The 18,491-nt window shown below is 36.2% G+C and overlaps 2 protein-coding genes and 1 non-coding gene across 3 annotated transcripts; 1 reads left to right on the top strand and 2 right to left on the bottom strand.

Moving 5' to 3' along the window:
* Positions 1–11,741: 11,741 nt before the first annotated feature.
* On the bottom strand, positions 11,742–12,398 carry LOC133830944 (uncharacterized). The gene has a single exon (XM_062261063.1). It carries the CDS (start codon positions 12,396–12,398, stop codon positions 11,742–11,744), a length of 657 nt encoding a protein of 218 aa, XP_062117047.1.
* Positions 12,399–12,473: 75 nt separating this feature from the next.
* LOC133830941 (uncharacterized) lies at positions 12,474–13,343 on the bottom strand. Its single transcript, XM_062261060.1, has one exon. The coding sequence runs from the start codon at positions 13,341–13,343 to the stop codon at positions 12,474–12,476; it is 870 nt and encodes a 289-aa protein (XP_062117044.1).
* On the top strand, positions 12,979–13,084 carry LOC133833562 (small nucleolar RNA R71). Its single transcript, XR_009892936.1, has one exon. It is a non-coding gene; the product is annotated as a small nucleolar RNA R71 (small nucleolar RNA).
* Positions 13,344–18,491: the final 5,148 nt, after the last annotated feature.

Raw genomic sequence — 18,491 nt, 5'->3', positions numbered from 1 at the left:
AGGTGGAAGCGGCTGTGGTAGGCAAAGCAGCACTTTGATTTGTTGCAGATGAGTGTGTATCAGAATCTTGTGGGGTAGCCATGGACGTAAGTCACGGGCACTGATACCAAGTTAAAATACTGAGACTTCTTCTTTTAATTAATTGTAGTCAAAATGGTTCACATTACAAATGAGGAAAACAGGGGAATAAATACACAGAACGGTTACAATGCAATGGCCCTGAATGGAGGAAAAGGACAGCTCATAATTGATGGTATAACAATCCTGATTTTGTGTACGAGAGGAATCTCCAAGGACACTTCACCAGCTGGAATAACGGTCATGAGGTACAGCCTTCACTCGTGCGTCTCCTCAGCCTGTGCAGCCTCAATCGATCGTGGGGAAATTTGGGATTGCTTTGTTTGCTCTATTTTAATACAGCCCAGCTTTTACAAAAAGAAATAGAAAACGGTACCGTAAAAACTTCGAAGGAAAACTACAGGCTTGTACCTCTTTCTGTGGCTGGTTCCTGGTGATTTCTTCTGCCCTTTCCTATAGTCCTCAACACTATGAACACATACAAACCGTTCATCATGAGTTTCATGCAAGGAATTAAGAGAAAACCGAAGCCAAAGATGGCACTTACACTAGTTCGGATTCCGACCAACGTTTCCGAAACTTGTATGGACCTCTCTCCTCTTCCTTTGCTTCCTTCTACAATCAGCACAAGGGTTCTAAGGATGTGTCTTAGGACTGTAACCCAAAGAAAAACCAAAGAAAACTCACCTTCAATTCCTCCTTCTTGGACCCGAAGTGAACATACACCAACAACAAAACTATAAGTATTCTTCTTCTTAATATCTCAAACTCTCTTTGTTTTCTCTAATAATTCCAACATTGACTGAAGCAAACGAGGGGAAAATGGCACCGGTTCCTCCCTTGTGACCTCCAAAACTGCCAAGACCATTAATTTTTTAAAAAATGGTTTCCCTCCACTCAAAGGGTTGGCCGAGACCCCATTAACAAGTGCTGTTTTCTTTAATGAGTGTTATAGCACCACTAAGCCATATGTTTAGAGATTATTTTCCCTTAATAACTTTGGTTCTAAACCCTTCCAAAACACACTTGCATTATGGAAAAATATACACTAAAACTATAGCTTAAAAATAAATAAATATAAACTATAGTCTAGGTACTAAAATAATAATAATGCTACCTTAGCTAATAATGTGTCTATGATTGTATGTGATTCCTAACAACATAAAATCATGACCTTGATCTCATGAAATATCACTTGGATTATTCATAAACTCTTACCGAGTAAGTCACAAAATTATAGTCTAAAATAATTCTAAGATTTTATGTGGATTCCAAACACATAAAATCATATACTTAAACTCTTTGAACAAGATGTTCATCTAAGATTTATTTCACATCTAAGTCTCCATACTATGGTCTAAAGCGATCAACTCACGCTTCATTAATTAAAATAATATTCACCAAATTTTATTTTAATTATTACTCTTACTCTTAATACAAAAAATTCACATAACAATGTTTACATAAAACACAATAAATAAAATAAAATAAATCCGGGTTATTTCTGGGCTAGCTTTTGTTCTTTATCTTTTCCACCACTATATGGTGAAATAAAACAGCGACTGTAGTATTGAGTCACTAAAGTCAAGACTGGTTAATTATACTTGTAACCACTCCACTAGCAATTTTGATCTGTCAATTAGACAAATATTGTGCCAAAAGGACCCCTTAATTATGACTGTTTAATTAGGAAAATTCACAACCACTTTTAAGCATTTCTAGCTACGTAGCATTACTTGATTTAGGTCAACTTTATGTTATTCCCTAATCCACTGTAACTAGTTTTATATAAATATATATATATATAAAAGATTACTATTAATTATTCACTACTATATTTGAACTTATGGCAAAGAAAGTGCCCATGTTAAAGTTACAGAAGTTAGTGAAATTAAGTGATAGCCAACGTGATGATGTAATTTTGACATGTAATAATTTTTATATTGACGTTGATTATTAACATTGGTGTAATAATTGTATTCCACTTTCAACAACTTTGAGGGTGTTTGGCTCCTTAACTAAAAAACTGTTTTTTGTTTTTAAAAGCTAAAAACAGTTTTTTGAAAACAAGTTAGACTGTTTGGCTTTGTTTTCATAAAATAATTTTTAAAAACAAAGTTACAGAAAACAGAAAATTTTGAGAACAACAAAAAGTTGTTTTCTCTTGTTCTCAAAATTTTGTTTTCTATCTTTTTTTTTTCTTACATCATTTTTTTAATTATTATTATCTAACATCATTTATTGTCACATCATTTTCTCTTTCATTAGTTTCTCTCACATCACTTTCTCTCTCTTCACTTTCTCTCACATCACTTTCTCTCTCATCACTTTCTATCTCCTTATTTTCTCTCTCATCACTTTCTCTCTCTTTACATTTTCTCTCTTCACTTTTTCTTTCGCTATTTTCTCTTTTCTCACTTTCTATCTTTTCATTTTCTTACATCACTCATTATGTCATCATTTTTTCTTTCATCACTTACTATATCTTCACTTTCTCTCTCATCACTTAATATATTTTATTTTCTCTCTCATCATTTTTTATCTCACAATTTCCTCTCATGATTTTTTATCTACTCACTTCTCTCTCTTCACTTTCTTTCTCACCACCTTCTCTCTCATTTTTTCTTAGATTATTTTCTCTCTTCTGAATTTCTATTTTTTCAAATTTTCTCTACTTACTTTCTCTCACTCCTTATTTTTCATCATTTTTTCTTTCAAATTATTTTATCTCATTATTTATTACAAACTTTTAAAAGATTTTTCTCTTTATAAATATATTTGTTAATTTTTTATTTTAGATTTAAAAAAAATAAAACTAAAAAATTGTTTTTAGAAAACATTAACCAAACACCTCTTGTTTTTTGAAAACTACAAAAACAATTTTTTATTCTCATTTCTGAGAACACAGTTTTGAAAACAAAAAACAGAAAATAATACCAAACAGGCCTTCTCTTTCTCTCTCTTTTACCCCCTGTTCTGTAAATTTGATACGCAAGTGCACGTAATCTTAACAAGTAATAAAGAGTAAGTGAGATCGTTCCCACGAGGACTGTATACTAAGTACCAAAACTTAGTTCCTATTTCTATTTGGCTTACGATAGATTAGTCTCAAGAATAAACTAAAATTGCAAAACAAAATTCTAAAACTAACTTCAATAACTGAAAATAAATAACGTTAAGAAAATTCAATGGATTAAAAACTAGGGCAATTAATTTCATCAACCATCCTCTTTAATTCTCCTTAACACAAATCTTACTATTCAACTTCTCTCTTGTGATAGCAGGTCAACAATAATAACTTATATTCGTACTAGGATATATAAGTCTCAATCTTATGCAAATTTTCTACATCCCTGTGATTAATAAACATAAGATAGGCATTAAGATTAACAACCCTAAACCTACACAGATCACACAGGTACTCTCGTCCTAATATGAAATCTATGTTTATTCAATTACAGCATATTCAATTCTCACTTTTCAGATTTTGAATCAAAATCATATATTTCATGTTAATGGTGATCAATCATTCACAAGCATTAGGTTCGAATTGAATAAATCACAAGATAAAATTGAAATCATAAAACTTGCATTAATTTAAAATAAAAGTTCAGGAGAATCCATTAACACCCTAGAACAATAGTTTAGTTCATGATCAAATCCATAATAACCATAGAAGAAATTAAAAGCATCCAAAATACAGAAATTCAGAGTAGAAAAGAAGAAAACTGTGATGAATTCTTCGATTCTGATTGCAATCCTCTCCAATGTGCCTTCAGTCGTCTCCTAGGGTTAATCTCTCCTCAAAAAACGTCATTAAGAAAGCTTTTATAATCTCTAATTAATTATGTGCGAAAGGACAAAATTTCCCTTTAAAAATGCCCTAACTTTGGCTTCCGTACGGACAAGCGCCGCGGCGCTGATGAATAGAGCCGCGGCTCAAGTGCAATTCGCGATCCAAATTTCCTCTTTGACTTCGAGTAGCGCCGCGGCCCCAATTGATAGAGCCGCGGCTCAAATTGCCTTTCAATTGCTGCCTTCTCTGTAACTCTCAGGGCCGCGGCGCTAGTGCATAGAGCTGCGGCTCAAATTGCAAATTTTTTACCAAATCTTCAATTTGACCCCCGATTTCACTAACTTCCATTCCTTAGCCCGTTTAACACCTTCTCTTCAAGAATTAAGCAATTTTCCTTCAATTTCAAGCTTTTTCCGTCATAACCACACTTAATCCTGAAAACACAATAAAAACCGGCATAATATCGCACAAAACCAAATAAAAGATTAAAATTGCCTCTTAAAACATGTCCTAAAACCATACCAAAACTAGTCCTAACAAATTCCCCCAAACTTATCCTTTACTCACCCTCGAGTAAAGAATACAACTACGACTCTATAAACCTAAACAACCCAAATTGACAACCATTAAAATAGCCTCAAAATTCATGAATGTCATATGCATATAATTCTAAAGAAAAGTAACGTGCCACTTCAAAAATTAATCCAGAATTTGAATCAAAATACTTCACCAATTCGCTGTAATTCATCAATATTCATGCTCATTCACCCATAACCAATAAATATAAAGAATTGAACCAATCTATGCATGCCAAATTCTCACAATCAATCCACTCACACGATTATTCCATATGCTTGCTATACTTACTATTCTCCACTAATGTAAACAAATACACACTTAAAAATCAATAGGACTTTACAAAGCTTGTAATAGATGGCTTAGGTAAAGGTGGATGAGAAGACATTTTAGGCTCAAATATACCATAAGCATTCAAACCAAACAACCCATCCCATTAACTCAACTTCACATCCCATTGTTACTCTCTCTCTTTTTTTTTTTTTTTTTCTTTTTCAAGATTGAGAAGAGTTGACTATGTATTCATCACATTTTTTTTTCAAACTACTTTCCCCCAAACTTAGATTTTTTAGTAAATAACTTAAGGAATGTAGTTTATTCTGAATTTATAGTTTCTTTTCTTCTTATATTTCTTCCTTCTTCAATCTTTTTTTTTTTTAATTGCACTGAGTAACCACATATTTATACATATGTCTCTTAAACATTCACTCCCCCTTCCAATCAAAAGATATGTTTTATGCTCATGGTATAGGACAAAGGGAATAATGAATATACAAATACAAGTATAGGCTCAAAACATGTGTTAAGCAATGAAAAAGGTCACTTGTAAGCTCAAATAGGGTAACTAGGGATAAAAATATATAAGGGTTAGCTTGAAAGGCTCAAACGTTCCAAAGATGGCCTATATCCTCTTCTTAAGTGTGTATTGTTTAGGATTTCATCTCAAATAGCAAGCAAGCAAGTTCTAGAATAATTTCAACTTGTACCATCCACAATCCAAAATTCAACATGCATAAACAGAGTTCAATTCCCACATTTACAACTATGAGAAATAGTTCAAACAAATATCCAATTAACCAAAGTGAAGTGGCAACGTATTTCAATCAAGCACACGGATATTTTTATATAAGCACAACTCTTCTTTCGGATTATACAACAAACCATTCATTCAATCTCATCGGCAAACAATTATCAACTAGGTTTACACTCTAACAACACCGTGAAAACTAGACTCAAACAACTAAAACTGAACTAAAAAAATAAAAAATAACAACAACGCTAAAAAAAATAATAAATCCCTTCCCCCAAACTTAAGACTAACATTGCCCTCAATGTTAAACTCAAATAGAAAGAAAAGACTTACCGGAGACTCCATAGCAAAATATTTAAAATGGAGGAGGTGGTGGAGGTGGATACCGTGGTGGATAAGGCGGGTACAGAGGTGGGGGTGGAAAGTAATCTTGCCCCGCATCATTCAAAGACCATCGATTGACCAGAGTATTCAAATGATCCACATGAGCAACATCATAATCATATCGCTGACCCATATATTGATGCATCATTTGATGTTGTTGGACCATATACTGATTTTGCTGAATAATGTAATCCAAACGACCCCGGGTATCTTGATCACTGGACTCAACTAGACCACCCAGTAGCAGCGGTGGATCTAGTTGCATCGGGTCCACATTATTATCATTGGCATTGCCCGTGTCATTCCCACCATTTCCATCTCCTCCAAGATCTGGATCTTCTTCTTGTGGAACTGCTGTAGAACGATTCCGAGGAGGAGCTGGGACATACGGAATAGGCAACGGATACTTGGATATTTTTGCTCGAGTAATGGGAGGTTTCTCCTTTAGAGTCACATCGTTGTCATAAACTGGGACCTCATAGGTAAGGCATAAATCAGTCAAAAAGTGGATATGAGGCAGTCCAATAGTAGTAGAACCACTCAGAACATGATTGATACTTTCACGAATTCTACGGCCAACATCCACATGAAGCCCCTTCACTAAAGCATAGACTAAATAAATGCGTTCCATATTGATGGTCGAAAAGTGCCCAGATGGCATCAACCGACTACTAACAAAGTATAGCCATGCTCTAGCTTCCTGGGTAAACTGACACAAATGTAACCCAGCATACTCATTATGAGTAATTATCCACTCCGCTCCAGGGAATGAAATTGTATTAAGAATTTCAGCATGATCAATTTCACCCCCAACTAACACCTCGTACTGTTCTTCATTCCCCTCATAACTAGGAGTACCATAGAGAGCATTCAATGCATCCGCAGCAGTTGGCACCCACACACCCCTCACAAAGCACTTCTTTATACCCTTCATTTCAGGATAATTAGCATAAAATTCATAGCAAATAGAAATATTTGCTCGAATGATATCCTTGTCTACAAACCCTTGCCATTGCCTTGCCGCTATATTTTCCCGGATGCGTTCATTGAGTGGGTCATTTCCATATGGTTCATTGCGATACTCAAAACCCCTTTCATGAATGATCGACTTAGTGCACAACTTGAGATATCTATCCTGCGCCTTCTTATTCACAAACCTCGCAGCATCAAAATCTGATGGGGCTGGTGGGGGAGGAGCATCCCGAGCCCTTGATGTGGAAGCCTTACCCTTATATTTAGTCGTATTTCTAGTCTTAGGTGCCATTATTTCACAAAAATTAGAACAAATATCCCAAACAATCAGACTTAATTTGGACAGCACCTCTCCTTAATTTCTTAACTTCCCAAATTCTCTCAATCACCCAAATCTTCCAACAATAAACCAGAACACAGCCAATAACAACAATGCTCAAATCTATTTCTCTCTACAATTCACAAATCAATATCCATCCATGTACAATGAAAACAGTAGATAAATCCCACTTACTTGATAAGAGATAAATGATCCTGAATAGTAGAGATGCCCAAAATGCCAAAACTTTTCCAATTCTTCTCCAAGATTCGAAAATTAGGGGTTAGGGTTTTCAAAAATGGGGATGAAATGTATTTTAGAGAAAACTGAAGAAAATTTAGGCTGTAGAATGGAAGAAAAGTGATGAAAACTTGGTTTAATGGAAGCTTAAAGGTGGAATGATGGCTAGGTTGTGATGGCTATGGTGGTTTGGGAATGAATGGGTCGGAGAAGAAGAAGAAGAGAAGAGAAAAACGGAATGAAAAGAGATTGAGGGAAGAAATTTAAACTGAAAAACCCTTAAATACGAATCTGGGCCCATTTGGCGCCGCGGCTCAAATTCAAAACTAGGCAAAGGCTAGGCTCGGGTTCCTTTAGGGCCGCGGCGCTGTCCAATAGAGCCGCGGCTCAAATGCCCAATTTTTCTTGTTTGGTCTCTGACTTTTGTAGAGCTGCAGCTCCAAAGTATAGAGCTGCGGCTCAAATTCTTTCCATAAAAAAAAAATCAGCACTTCTGACTTAGATAGCGCCTCGGCTCCAAATCCTAGAGCTGCAGCTCAAATTCCATTTTCCTGGTGCATCCCTTCCTGATCACATTAGGGTCGTGGCTCTAAATTTTAGAGCCGCAGCTCAATTTCAACTGTTATGATATAACCCCCTTCTTCTTTTTTTTCACGATTTTCACGGTTCTCCCTTTTTTTTCACGATTTTCACGGTTCTAATTACAGAAGCAAATCAAAATAACATCAAAATAAAATTTGTTCAACTAAAACTAAAAATAATTACATAAAAATTAAAAATACGAAACATAAGCTTGAGATGCCTCTCAAGGGCGCTGTCGTTAACGTCATTTAGCCGGACGCTGGAGTCCTCATCACTGAGGACGCAAGACAATTACTGACTTAGCTTGATCATAGGGACCTCCCAAGTACGGCTTAAGTCTCTGCCCATTCACTTTAAACGTTCCGTTCTTCTCACTGTATACTTCTACTGCTCCATATGGAAATACTTTCACAATTGTATATGGCCCGGACCATCTAGACTTTAGTTTTCCTGGGAAGAGCTTTAATCTTGAATTAAATAATAACACCTGCTGCCCCGGGTGAAATTTGCTTGTGTACAAGATTCTTATCATGCCATGTTCTAGTTCGTTCCTTGTAGATCTTCGCATTTTCATATGCCTCATTTCGGAATTCCTCTAACTCATTCAACTGCAACATTCTCTTTTCTCCCGCGACAGTCATGTCCATGTTTAGCTTCTACATTGCCCAATATGCTCAGTGCTCTAACTCAATTGGTAAATGACACACCTTACCGGAAACCAATCTATATGGCGACATACCAATTGGAGTTTTGAAAGCTGTCCTATATGCCCATAATGCATCATCAATTCTTTTGGACCAATCTTTCCTCGAGCTTTGCATCGTTTTCTCTAAAATACTCTTCACTTCCCTATTTGAGATTTCTGCTTGGCCATTGCTTTGAGGGTGATAGGGCAAAGCAGTTCTATGTCTTACACCGTATTTAGACAACAATGCATCAAATTGTTTATTGCAGAAATGGCTCCCTTCATCACTGACTATAGCTCTAGGAGTTCCAAACCGAGTAAAAATATATTTCTGAAGGAAATTGAGAACCGTTTTACCGTCATTAGTTGGTGTTGCTGCTGCTTCAACCCACTTGGATACATAATCGACAGCTAGAAATATATAAAGATTGTTATATGACGATGGAAAAGGTCCCATGAAGTCAATTCCCCAGACATCGAAAAGTTCCACTTCCAAAATTTCGGTCAAAGGCATTTCATTCCTCCTTGTGATGTTACCAGTGCGTTGGCAATGATCACATGCCTTGACAAAATTATAAGCGTCTTTAAAAAGACTATGCCAAAAGAACCCCGATTGAAGTACCTTGGCTGCTGTCCTATTTCCCCCAAAATGCCCTCCACATTGCAACGTGTGACAGTGAGACAATATGGAACACATTTCCTCTTCAGGCACACAACGACGAATGATCTGATCGGCACAATGCTTGTAGAGAATCGGTTCTTCCCAATAATAGTGTTTTACTTCAGAATAAAACTTTTTAAGCTGTTGTCTAGACATCTCTGATGGAACTATGTTGGCCGCCAAGAAATTCACATAATCAGCATACCACGGGACACTCACCTCTTCTCTGATGGCAAGTAATTGCTCATCGGGAAAACTGTCATTTATTTGTACTTCTTTTTTACCTGGTGTCTCTGTAACCCCCAACCTTGATAAATGATCAGCTACCGAATTCTCTGTTCCTTTTTTATCTCTGATCTCAATATCAAACTCTTGTAATAACAGTATCCACCGTATTAATCGAGGCTTTGCATATGTCTTTGCCATGAGGTACTTTATTGCCGAATGATCAGTGTACACGATGACCTTATTTCCAACGAGGTAGGGTCTAAACTTATCGACTGCAAAAACTATTGCAAGCAGCTTCTTTTCAGTGGTGGCATAGTTCAATTGAGCTTCATTCATTGTTTTTCTTGCATAATAAATTGTATAAAAGACCCTATCAATTCTCTGACCCAAGACGGCCCTAACTGCATAGTCACTGGCATCGCACATCAATTCGAATGGAAGGTCCCAATTTGGTGCAGCAACTATCGGTGCAGAAATCAGCTTCTCCTTTAGCATTCGAAAAGCTTTTAAACAATCTTCATTAAAATCGAACTTCACTTCATTCATTAACAGGGTCGAAAGAGGCTTAGCAATGTTAGAAAAATCTCTGATAAATCTTCTGTAAAATCCAGCATGCCCAAGAAAACTTCGTACTCCTTTTACTGACACTGGTGGGGGAAGATTTTCTATTACTGAGATTTTGGCTCGATCCACCTCAATACCTTTACTAGATATTTTGTGCCCAAGTACTATTCCCTCCTTGACCATAAAGTGGCATTTTTCCCAGTTTAACACCAAATTTGCTTTTTCACACTGGTTTAATACATTCTTCAGATTACCCAAACACAGATAAAATGAAGAGCCAAAGACCGAAAAATCATCCATGAAAATCTCAATGCTCCTTTCCACCATATCTGAAAATATAGCCATCATGCACCGTTGGAATGTTGCTGGTGCATTACATAACCCGAATGGCATTCTCCTGAAAGCGAACGTGCCATAGGGACATGTAAATGTCGTTTTCTCTTGGTCCTCTGGTGCGATGGCAATTTGATGATAACCTGAGTAACCATCTAAAAAGCAATAATACTCATTGCCTGCCAACCTATCCAACATTTGGTCAACAAAAGGAAGTGGGAAGTGCTCTTTTCGTGTAGCCTTATTTAACTTATGATAGTCAATGCAAATGCGCCACCCGGTCACAGTTCGAGTTGGGATTAACTCGTTATTTTCATTCTTAACTACTGTTATTCCACCTTTCTTTGGCACCACCTGCACTGGACTCACCCAAGAACTATCAGAAATTGGGTAAATCACCCCGACGTCCAACCATTTCAAAATCTGCTCAAGTACAACATCCTTCATAGCTGGATTGAGCCTCCTTTGAGCCTCTATAGATGGCTTGGTTTCTGCCTTCACTAAGATTCAATGCATTACTATTGAAGGACTTATTCCTCTAATATCAGCCAATGTCCATCCAATGGCCAATTTATGATCTCGTAAAACCCTCAACAATTTCTCCAATTCAGTTTTTGAGAGATCAGCTGAAACAATTACTGGCAAGGTCTCGTTCTCCCCTAAGTACGCATAACACAAATGCTCAGGAAGAGCCTTTAATTCCAATTTCGGTGGCTGCTGAATGGATGTTAATGGACGATCGGTGGCCTCTGCCAGCTCTTCAAATTTCTTTAAATACGGGTGGTAAGAGTTAATCCACTTTACATATTCTTTCATCTCTTCATCATCTTCATCTTCCTCCCCACCAGTCAACACTACCTCTAAAGCATCACCACTGACCCTTCTTTTCAAAACTGCTTTATCTATCACATCCACACTGTAGCAACTGTCACTAGCCATTGGATACATCATTGCATTGAAGACACTAAATACTACCTCGTCCCCCTCAACTCTAAGTTTCAGCTCTCCCTTTTGCACATCTATTAGAGCTTGTCCTGTTTCTAGGAACGGTCGCCTAAGAATTATTGGGACATTTGCATCCTCCTCCATGTCCAGCACAATAAAATCTGCAGGGAAAATGAATTTGTCGACCTTCACTAGCACATCTTCAATAATCCCCCTCGGATGAGCCAGTGATCTATCGGCCAACTTTAGTGTAACAGTTGTTGGCTTTGCCTCACCCAAACCAAGTCTTTTGAATACTGATAGAGGCATGAGATTTATGCTGGCTCCCAAATCACATAGTGCATGTTTTCACTCAAAGTTACCAATTGTGCATGGGATTGTGAAACTTCCAGGATCTCTCAACTTCTGTGGAAGCTTCCTTTGCAAAATAGCACTGCACTCTTCGGTCAATGCCACAGTTTCGTAATCCTCCATCTTTCTCTTCTTTGATAAAATATCTTTCATAAATTTAACGAAACTGGGCATCTGCTCTAATGCTTCTGCGAAGGGTATGTTGATATGCAACCTCTTGAATACCTCTAAGAACTTTGCAAACTGCTTGTCAAGACGGTTCTTTTGGAGTCTCTGTGGATATGGAATTTTTTTGTGATGATCTATAGACACCGGAGGTACCACTTCTCTTGCTGGCGGAATCTCTTTAACCTTCTCTTCACAAGTCTTCTTTTCCTCTTCATTGGGTGCCTGTTGATCTTGCTTCTGCTCGACGCTCTTTTCCACATTTGTTCCCTCATACACTGTTCCACTCCTCAAAGTAATCGCCTGACACTGTTCGTCAGGATTCCCCTTTGGATTCACCTCAGTAGTGCTTGGCAAGTTCCCTTGAGCTCGGTTTGCCATAAGCGTAGCCAACTGTCCAATCTGAGTTTCCAAGCTCCGAATTGATGATCTCGTTTCAGTCATAAATTGAGTCAACACATCGGCCTGACCGTCTTGCTTTGCTTGCATCTGTTGCTGTGCAGGTCTTACTGTTTGCTGCTGAAAAAACCCAGGAGGAGGTCGAGGATACTGTGGTTGATTCTGTTAAAACTGTTGCTGACTGCCCTGCCCAGTTGTCCACGAAAATTTTGGATGATTCCGCCACCCTGGATTGTAATTCATGGAATATGGGTTGTCGGAAGGTCTTGGGAAGTTCCCTATTGCTTGCACTTGCTCCATAGGCATATTGTTAAAATCCCTATTTGTGCATTGTTCAAATAAATGAGGCCCCCCACATAACTCACAAATAATTTGCATTTGCATCACGGGCGCCTGAGCATGAATGTTATTCTGCTGTAACTGTTTAGTTAATGTTGCCACTTGACCGGACAACATTGAAATGGCATCCAATTCCTGCACTCCAGCCACCTTCTTATTGGTTTCTCTTTCTGATGGCCATTGATAGTTATTCATGGCCATTTCCTCCAACAGATCATAAGCTTGGTTAACGCTCTTACTCATGAACGCTCCTCCAGACGCTGCATCTATGATTGTGCGAGTAGTACCACACAAACCATTGTAAAAAATATGGACTAGCATCCATTTTTCGATTCCATGATGGGGCCATTTTCTCAACAGCTCCTTAAACCTCTCCCACGCATCATACAACGATTCACCATCTTTTTGGTGAAAATTATTGATTTCACCTCTATATCGTGCAGACAGCGATGGTGGGAAAAATTTCGCTAAATTTTTTTGAGTTAGCTCTTCCCATGTTGTTATAGAATTGGCTTCCAGAGAAATAAGCCAACTCTTTTCTCGGTCCCTCAGTGAAAACGGGAAAAGTCTCAATCTCACTGCATCATTTGTCACTCTGTTCATCTTGAATGTGGCGCAGAGCTCTAGGAAATTAGCCAGATGTAAGTTTGGGTCTTCCGTTGGAAATCCCTCAAACTGAACTGATGATTGTACCATTTGCAAAATAGCAGGCTTAATTTAAAAATTATTAGCCTCAACCGTTGGAGGTCTAATGCACGACTGTGCCCCCGTTACAGTAGGTAGCACATAGTCCCTCAAACTTCTTTGCATTGGTTGCTGAACTGTTGCAACTCCTGTTCCTCCAACATTATCCGCTGCTATCCTAGCACTTCTATTCTCATCGTTACCATGGGAAATGTTGTCAACCCCTCCGTTACCTCTGTTCTGAGCCATTTTTTCTACCCTTTTCTGTTTCCGATTTCTTCTACAGGTTTTCTCAATTTCCGGATCAACAGGCACCCTTGACTCAGACCCTTGTCGTCGCATAAACTATATAAGTACCTGAAATCACAGATTGCAACAGAAAACCAGAATGAGAATGGTAAGAAAGAAAGACAACCAAATTAGAAAAAGAATTAATTTCTTGATATTAGTAAAAACAGTCCCCGGCAACAGCGCCAAAAACTTGTTGTGTAAATTCGATACGCAAGTGCACGTAATCTTAACAAGTAATAAAGAGTAAGTGAGATCGTTCCCACGAGGACTGTATACTAAGTACCAAAACTTAGTTCCTATTTCTATTTGGCTTACGATAGATTAGTCTCAAGAATAAACTAAAATTGTAAAACTAACTTCAATAACTGAAAATAAATAACGTTAAGAAAATTCAATGGATTAAAAACTAGGGCAATTAATTTCATCAACCATCTTCTTTAATTCTCCTTAACACAAATCTTACTATTCAACTTCTCTCTTGTGATAGCAGGTCAACAATAATAACTTATATTCGTACTAGGATATATAAGTCTCAATCTTATGCAAATTTTCTACATCCCTGTGATTAATAAACATAAGATATGCATTAAGATTAACAACCCTAAAACCACACAGATCACACAGGTACTCTCGTCCTAATATGAAATCTATGTTTATTCAATTAAATCATATTCAATTCTCACTTTTCAGATTTCGAATCAAAATCATATATTTCATGTTAATGGTGATCAATCATTCACAAGCATTAGGTTCGAATTGAATAAATCACAAGATAAAATTGAAATCATAAAACTTGCATTAATTTAAAATAAAGGTTCAGGAGAATCCATTAACACCCTAGAACAATAGTTTAGTTCATGATCAAATCCATAATAACCATAGAAGAAATTAAAAGCGTCCAAAATACAGAAATTCAGAGTAGAAAAGAAGAAAATTGTGATGAATTCTTCGATTCTGATTGCAATCCTCTCCAATGTGCCTTCAGTCGTCTCCTAGGGTTAATCTCTCCTCCAAAAACGTCATTAAGAAAGCTTTTATAATCTCTAATTAATTATGTGCGAAAGGACAAAATTGCCCTTTAAAAATGCCCTAACTTTGGCTTCCGTACGGACAAGCGCCGCGGCGCTGATGAATAGAGCCGCGGCTCAAGTGAAATTCGGGATCCAAATTTCCTCTCTGACTTCGAGTAGCGCCGCGGCCCCAATTGATAGAGCCGCGGCTCAAATTGCCTTTCAATTGCTGCCTTCTCTGTAACTCTCAGGGCCGCGGCGCTAGTGCATAGAGCTGCGGCTCAAATTGCAAAATTTTTACCAAATCTTCAATTTGACCCCCGATTTCACTAACTTCCATTCCTTAGCCCATTTAACACCTTCTCTTCAAGAATTAAGCAATTTTCCTTCAATTTCAAGCTTTTTCAGTCATAACCACACTTAATCCTGAAAACACAATAAAAACCAGCATAATATCGCACAAAACCAAATAAAAGATTAAAATTGCCTCTTAAAACATGTCCTAAAACCATACCAAAACTAGTCCTAACACCCCCACTTCCTCTCTCCTCTTTCTTTCATCATCTCAATCTTTCTTCAATGATCCCGCTGGATGGATGGTATTGTTTTCTTCTCTTTTTTCTTTTTCATTTAATATATGTGTATTTATATATATATATATATTATAGACTAATACTTTTTTTCTGAGCTGCTGCCTTCATCTCTATTTTTTTTCCCTCTTTGTTGCTTCTTCTAAGCTATCCTTTTCTCATTCCAAATAAAATAATGACATTTATGATAAACAGCTGTTGGCTGCTTTATAATTATCTGAAATGAGCTGAAGGAGGACAGTGGAGAAATTGATATATATAAAGGAAGAGACAAAAGGGTGATGAAATCATAACATAACCCTCTCTCTCTCTCTATACTTTTCTTGGTATGGATAGTGTAGTAGTTAAGAACAGATGTTTTCACAAATGAGGATCTTTAGAAATAGAATAACCCAAAAATCATCTGTGATGTGTTTGCAATCTATTGAAGATTGAATAACCTATAAGCAGTTTCAAAAAATATGCACTTGTGAATTTACAGTTGTTTTGTGAAACCAATTTTTTCTCTGTAAAGGTGTGATCTTTGATAATATTAGCTAAGCACTACAAATAAATATATCTTTTAGTGACAACCTTTTAGTCACAACATATGTTTTGTGTAACTAAATGTCACTTTTAGTCACAACAAAAAATTATTTGTGACTAAAAAGTCATACTTAATTACAAGTTGTCACTAATGTAGTTTTTGTCACAACCTATTATTTTTAGTGATAAACTTTGTTGTGACTAAAAATACATTTAGTGACAACAAATTGTGATTTTTGTGACTAATACTTTTAGCCATGGACTTTTTAGTGATGACATAAGTAAGATGGATTTTCTTTAGTCACAAAATTTTTACTTGTAGTCACAAATTTTATTGTGACTAAAACTAAGATTTTTTGTAGTGAAGTTACATTAGTGCCAACTACTTTTGTGTTTCTCATTCGTAAAGATAAAAAAGGCCTGAAAAAGTAGCAAAAGAAAACAGACTTTATTATGTAAAACCAAATTTTGCGCTGTAAAGTACTGAACTTTTTTTGCCAAAATAGATTATGATGAATTTTCTTTCTTTCAGCGCTTTTATGGTTCAAATTGACATTAATGTTCAGCTTGTGATAAAAAATACTGAAAAAGTAGCAAAGGAAAATAACTAGTTCACAGTTGGAATGGAAAGACAAGAACAGAAAAAGAAAACTTTTTTATTCATAGATAATGAATTTTTACTTACAGTTTTATCAACAACAACAACAAGAATAATGAATGAAAGGAAGGAAGAATACTAAAGGGTATGTATGAGAAAGAATGAATCTGATGGGGCAGATAACTTTATTAAGAAATAAATGAAAGAATGGATTTTGTAAATTGTAATGATGTAAGGTAAAATAATTTTAAGCCAGATCCCCTCGGCTTTGCAGCAAACCTCTCAACCTTTTTTGGTGAAAAACTCAGAGCATGAAGAAAGCTTCCTGCGTGTGAAATGGGATTAGAGAGTCGATATATATACAAGTATATATGTATACTCGTGTAGTGTTTTGTATTATGTAAGCAGCAAAGCTTGTAATTGTTTATACAAATAAATATTTTAATGTATATATGTTCATTCTATTACACATGCACAACAAGTCGTGGTGCTTTTGAAAATGCATGCAAATTAAGGTTAATAATTGAAGTTCTTTAAAAAAGTATCGTTGGTACTTTGAGTGTTGGAATCTTTTTTTAAAAACCCCAAAATGACATAATTAATTACTAGACAAAATAACATATATATATATATTAAAGTTGATTGAAAAAGAAGCTTCTAATTATGTACTCATGATATATTCTTTTTTATTATTTTTGGTTGTGTAACCCTCAGAATTATTAAAGAAATATATTGTATTGTGGTGTCTCTTTCTCTATTATCCTATATTCCTGCATGCATATGTGATAAATGTAGGAACCAATCAAGCAATCCAATTGGGTCCCCTTCACTTTCTGTTCATACACCACTACCTATATATATATATGCCATCTTTTCTCTTTTGAGCAAATCAGTGTCTCTTGTCTGTGAGTTTATGTCTTTGCCTTTCTTTTTTATTCGAGGTTTTAACGCCCACGTGTGATTGATCTAGCTCTTTCATAATTATTGTTCATAAAGAACAAATGAGCTTAGTTGGCTCACTACAGAACTAATAGGAACATATGATATATATATATATATCAGGATGTATCGGATGGTTGGAAATCCTAAAAAGAATAGGCCAAGTGCCTTATAGGTTAGCTCTCTTCTGCCTGTATTGTCTCAGGTTCACGATGTGTTTCACGTATTTATGTTAAGAAAATACATGAATGACCCCCCACACGTGCTCAGTTATGAGCTGATAGACGTTGATCCTCAATTGCACTACGAAGTAAAGCCAGTGGAAATTCTGGACTGCATAGATAAAATGCTGAGGAATAAGTCAGTGCCGTCAGTGAAAGTTCGATGGAGTAATCACGACATTGAAGAAGCCACATGGGAGACAGAGAGCAAAATGAAGGAACTGTATCCCTATTTATTTTAAGTTTCGGGACAAAACTTCTATAAATTGTAGGTTTTTTTACGTCCTATGTTTCGAGCACCTATTAGCAGTCAGGAACAGAGTGGTGAGATATTAATGGATATTATTATGAATAATAATATACGCTTGAGAAGCAATTTCATGTTGCAAATGTTAGCCTATGTGTGTAATGTGCGGTTTGGTGACAAACCGAGCATTTCGGTCCCGGACCGAAATTAAAACCCTAACTGGGTAAATTCTCGAATAATTGTTATTGGAGAAGCATAATCATGAAAAAATAATATTAGACATTAAATTATGGGATTGATTTATATTAAGGTCAAAAAATTTGATTTTTGTGAGAAAAATCTTTAAAAATCTATATTTGTAAAAAATGCTCGTTTAAGTCAAAAATGGAATTTTGGGTAATTAAATTATTTTGAATAATAAATATTAAAGTGTGATCACTTAAATTGAATGGAAAGTTCTATTTAATTTAATTACCCTAGATTAAAATTTCAATTAGGAAAAACAAGTAAGAAAATTACCACAATGGTAATTTTTATGGAAAAGTTACCATTAGCCTAAGTTTGATCAACTTAAGATAGATTAATTAGGAATGAATCGAAGAGGGACATTATTGGGTCAGCAGCTAGGTAAGGTAATTGTGTAATTTTTAGTCCAATTTTAGTACCCATAAATAGGTCAAAAGTAAAAAAAGTCTTCATTTGTTACAAACACTTTCTCGCTAAAAAATTTCTTCTCTCC

Source organism: Humulus lupulus, chromosome 4, assembly GCF_963169125.1.
Source record: "Humulus lupulus chromosome 4, drHumLupu1.1, whole genome shotgun sequence".
In the NCBI taxonomy this organism is placed as follows: domain Eukaryota; kingdom Viridiplantae; phylum Streptophyta; class Magnoliopsida; order Rosales; family Cannabaceae; genus Humulus; species Humulus lupulus.
The sequence above is the reverse complement of the archived record's forward strand: the minus strand, read 5'-3'. Positions and strand labels throughout refer to the sequence as shown.

What these genes read in the sequence shown, in the direction of transcription:
- LOC133830941 (XM_062261060.1), bottom strand. Translation starts at nt 13,343, where the DNA reads ATGGTACAATCATCAGTTCAGTTTGAGGGATTTCCAACGGAAGACCCA.
- LOC133830944 (XM_062261063.1), bottom strand. Translation starts at nt 12,398, where the DNA reads ATGCAAGCAAAGCAAGACGGTCAGGCCGATGTGTTGACTCAATTTATG.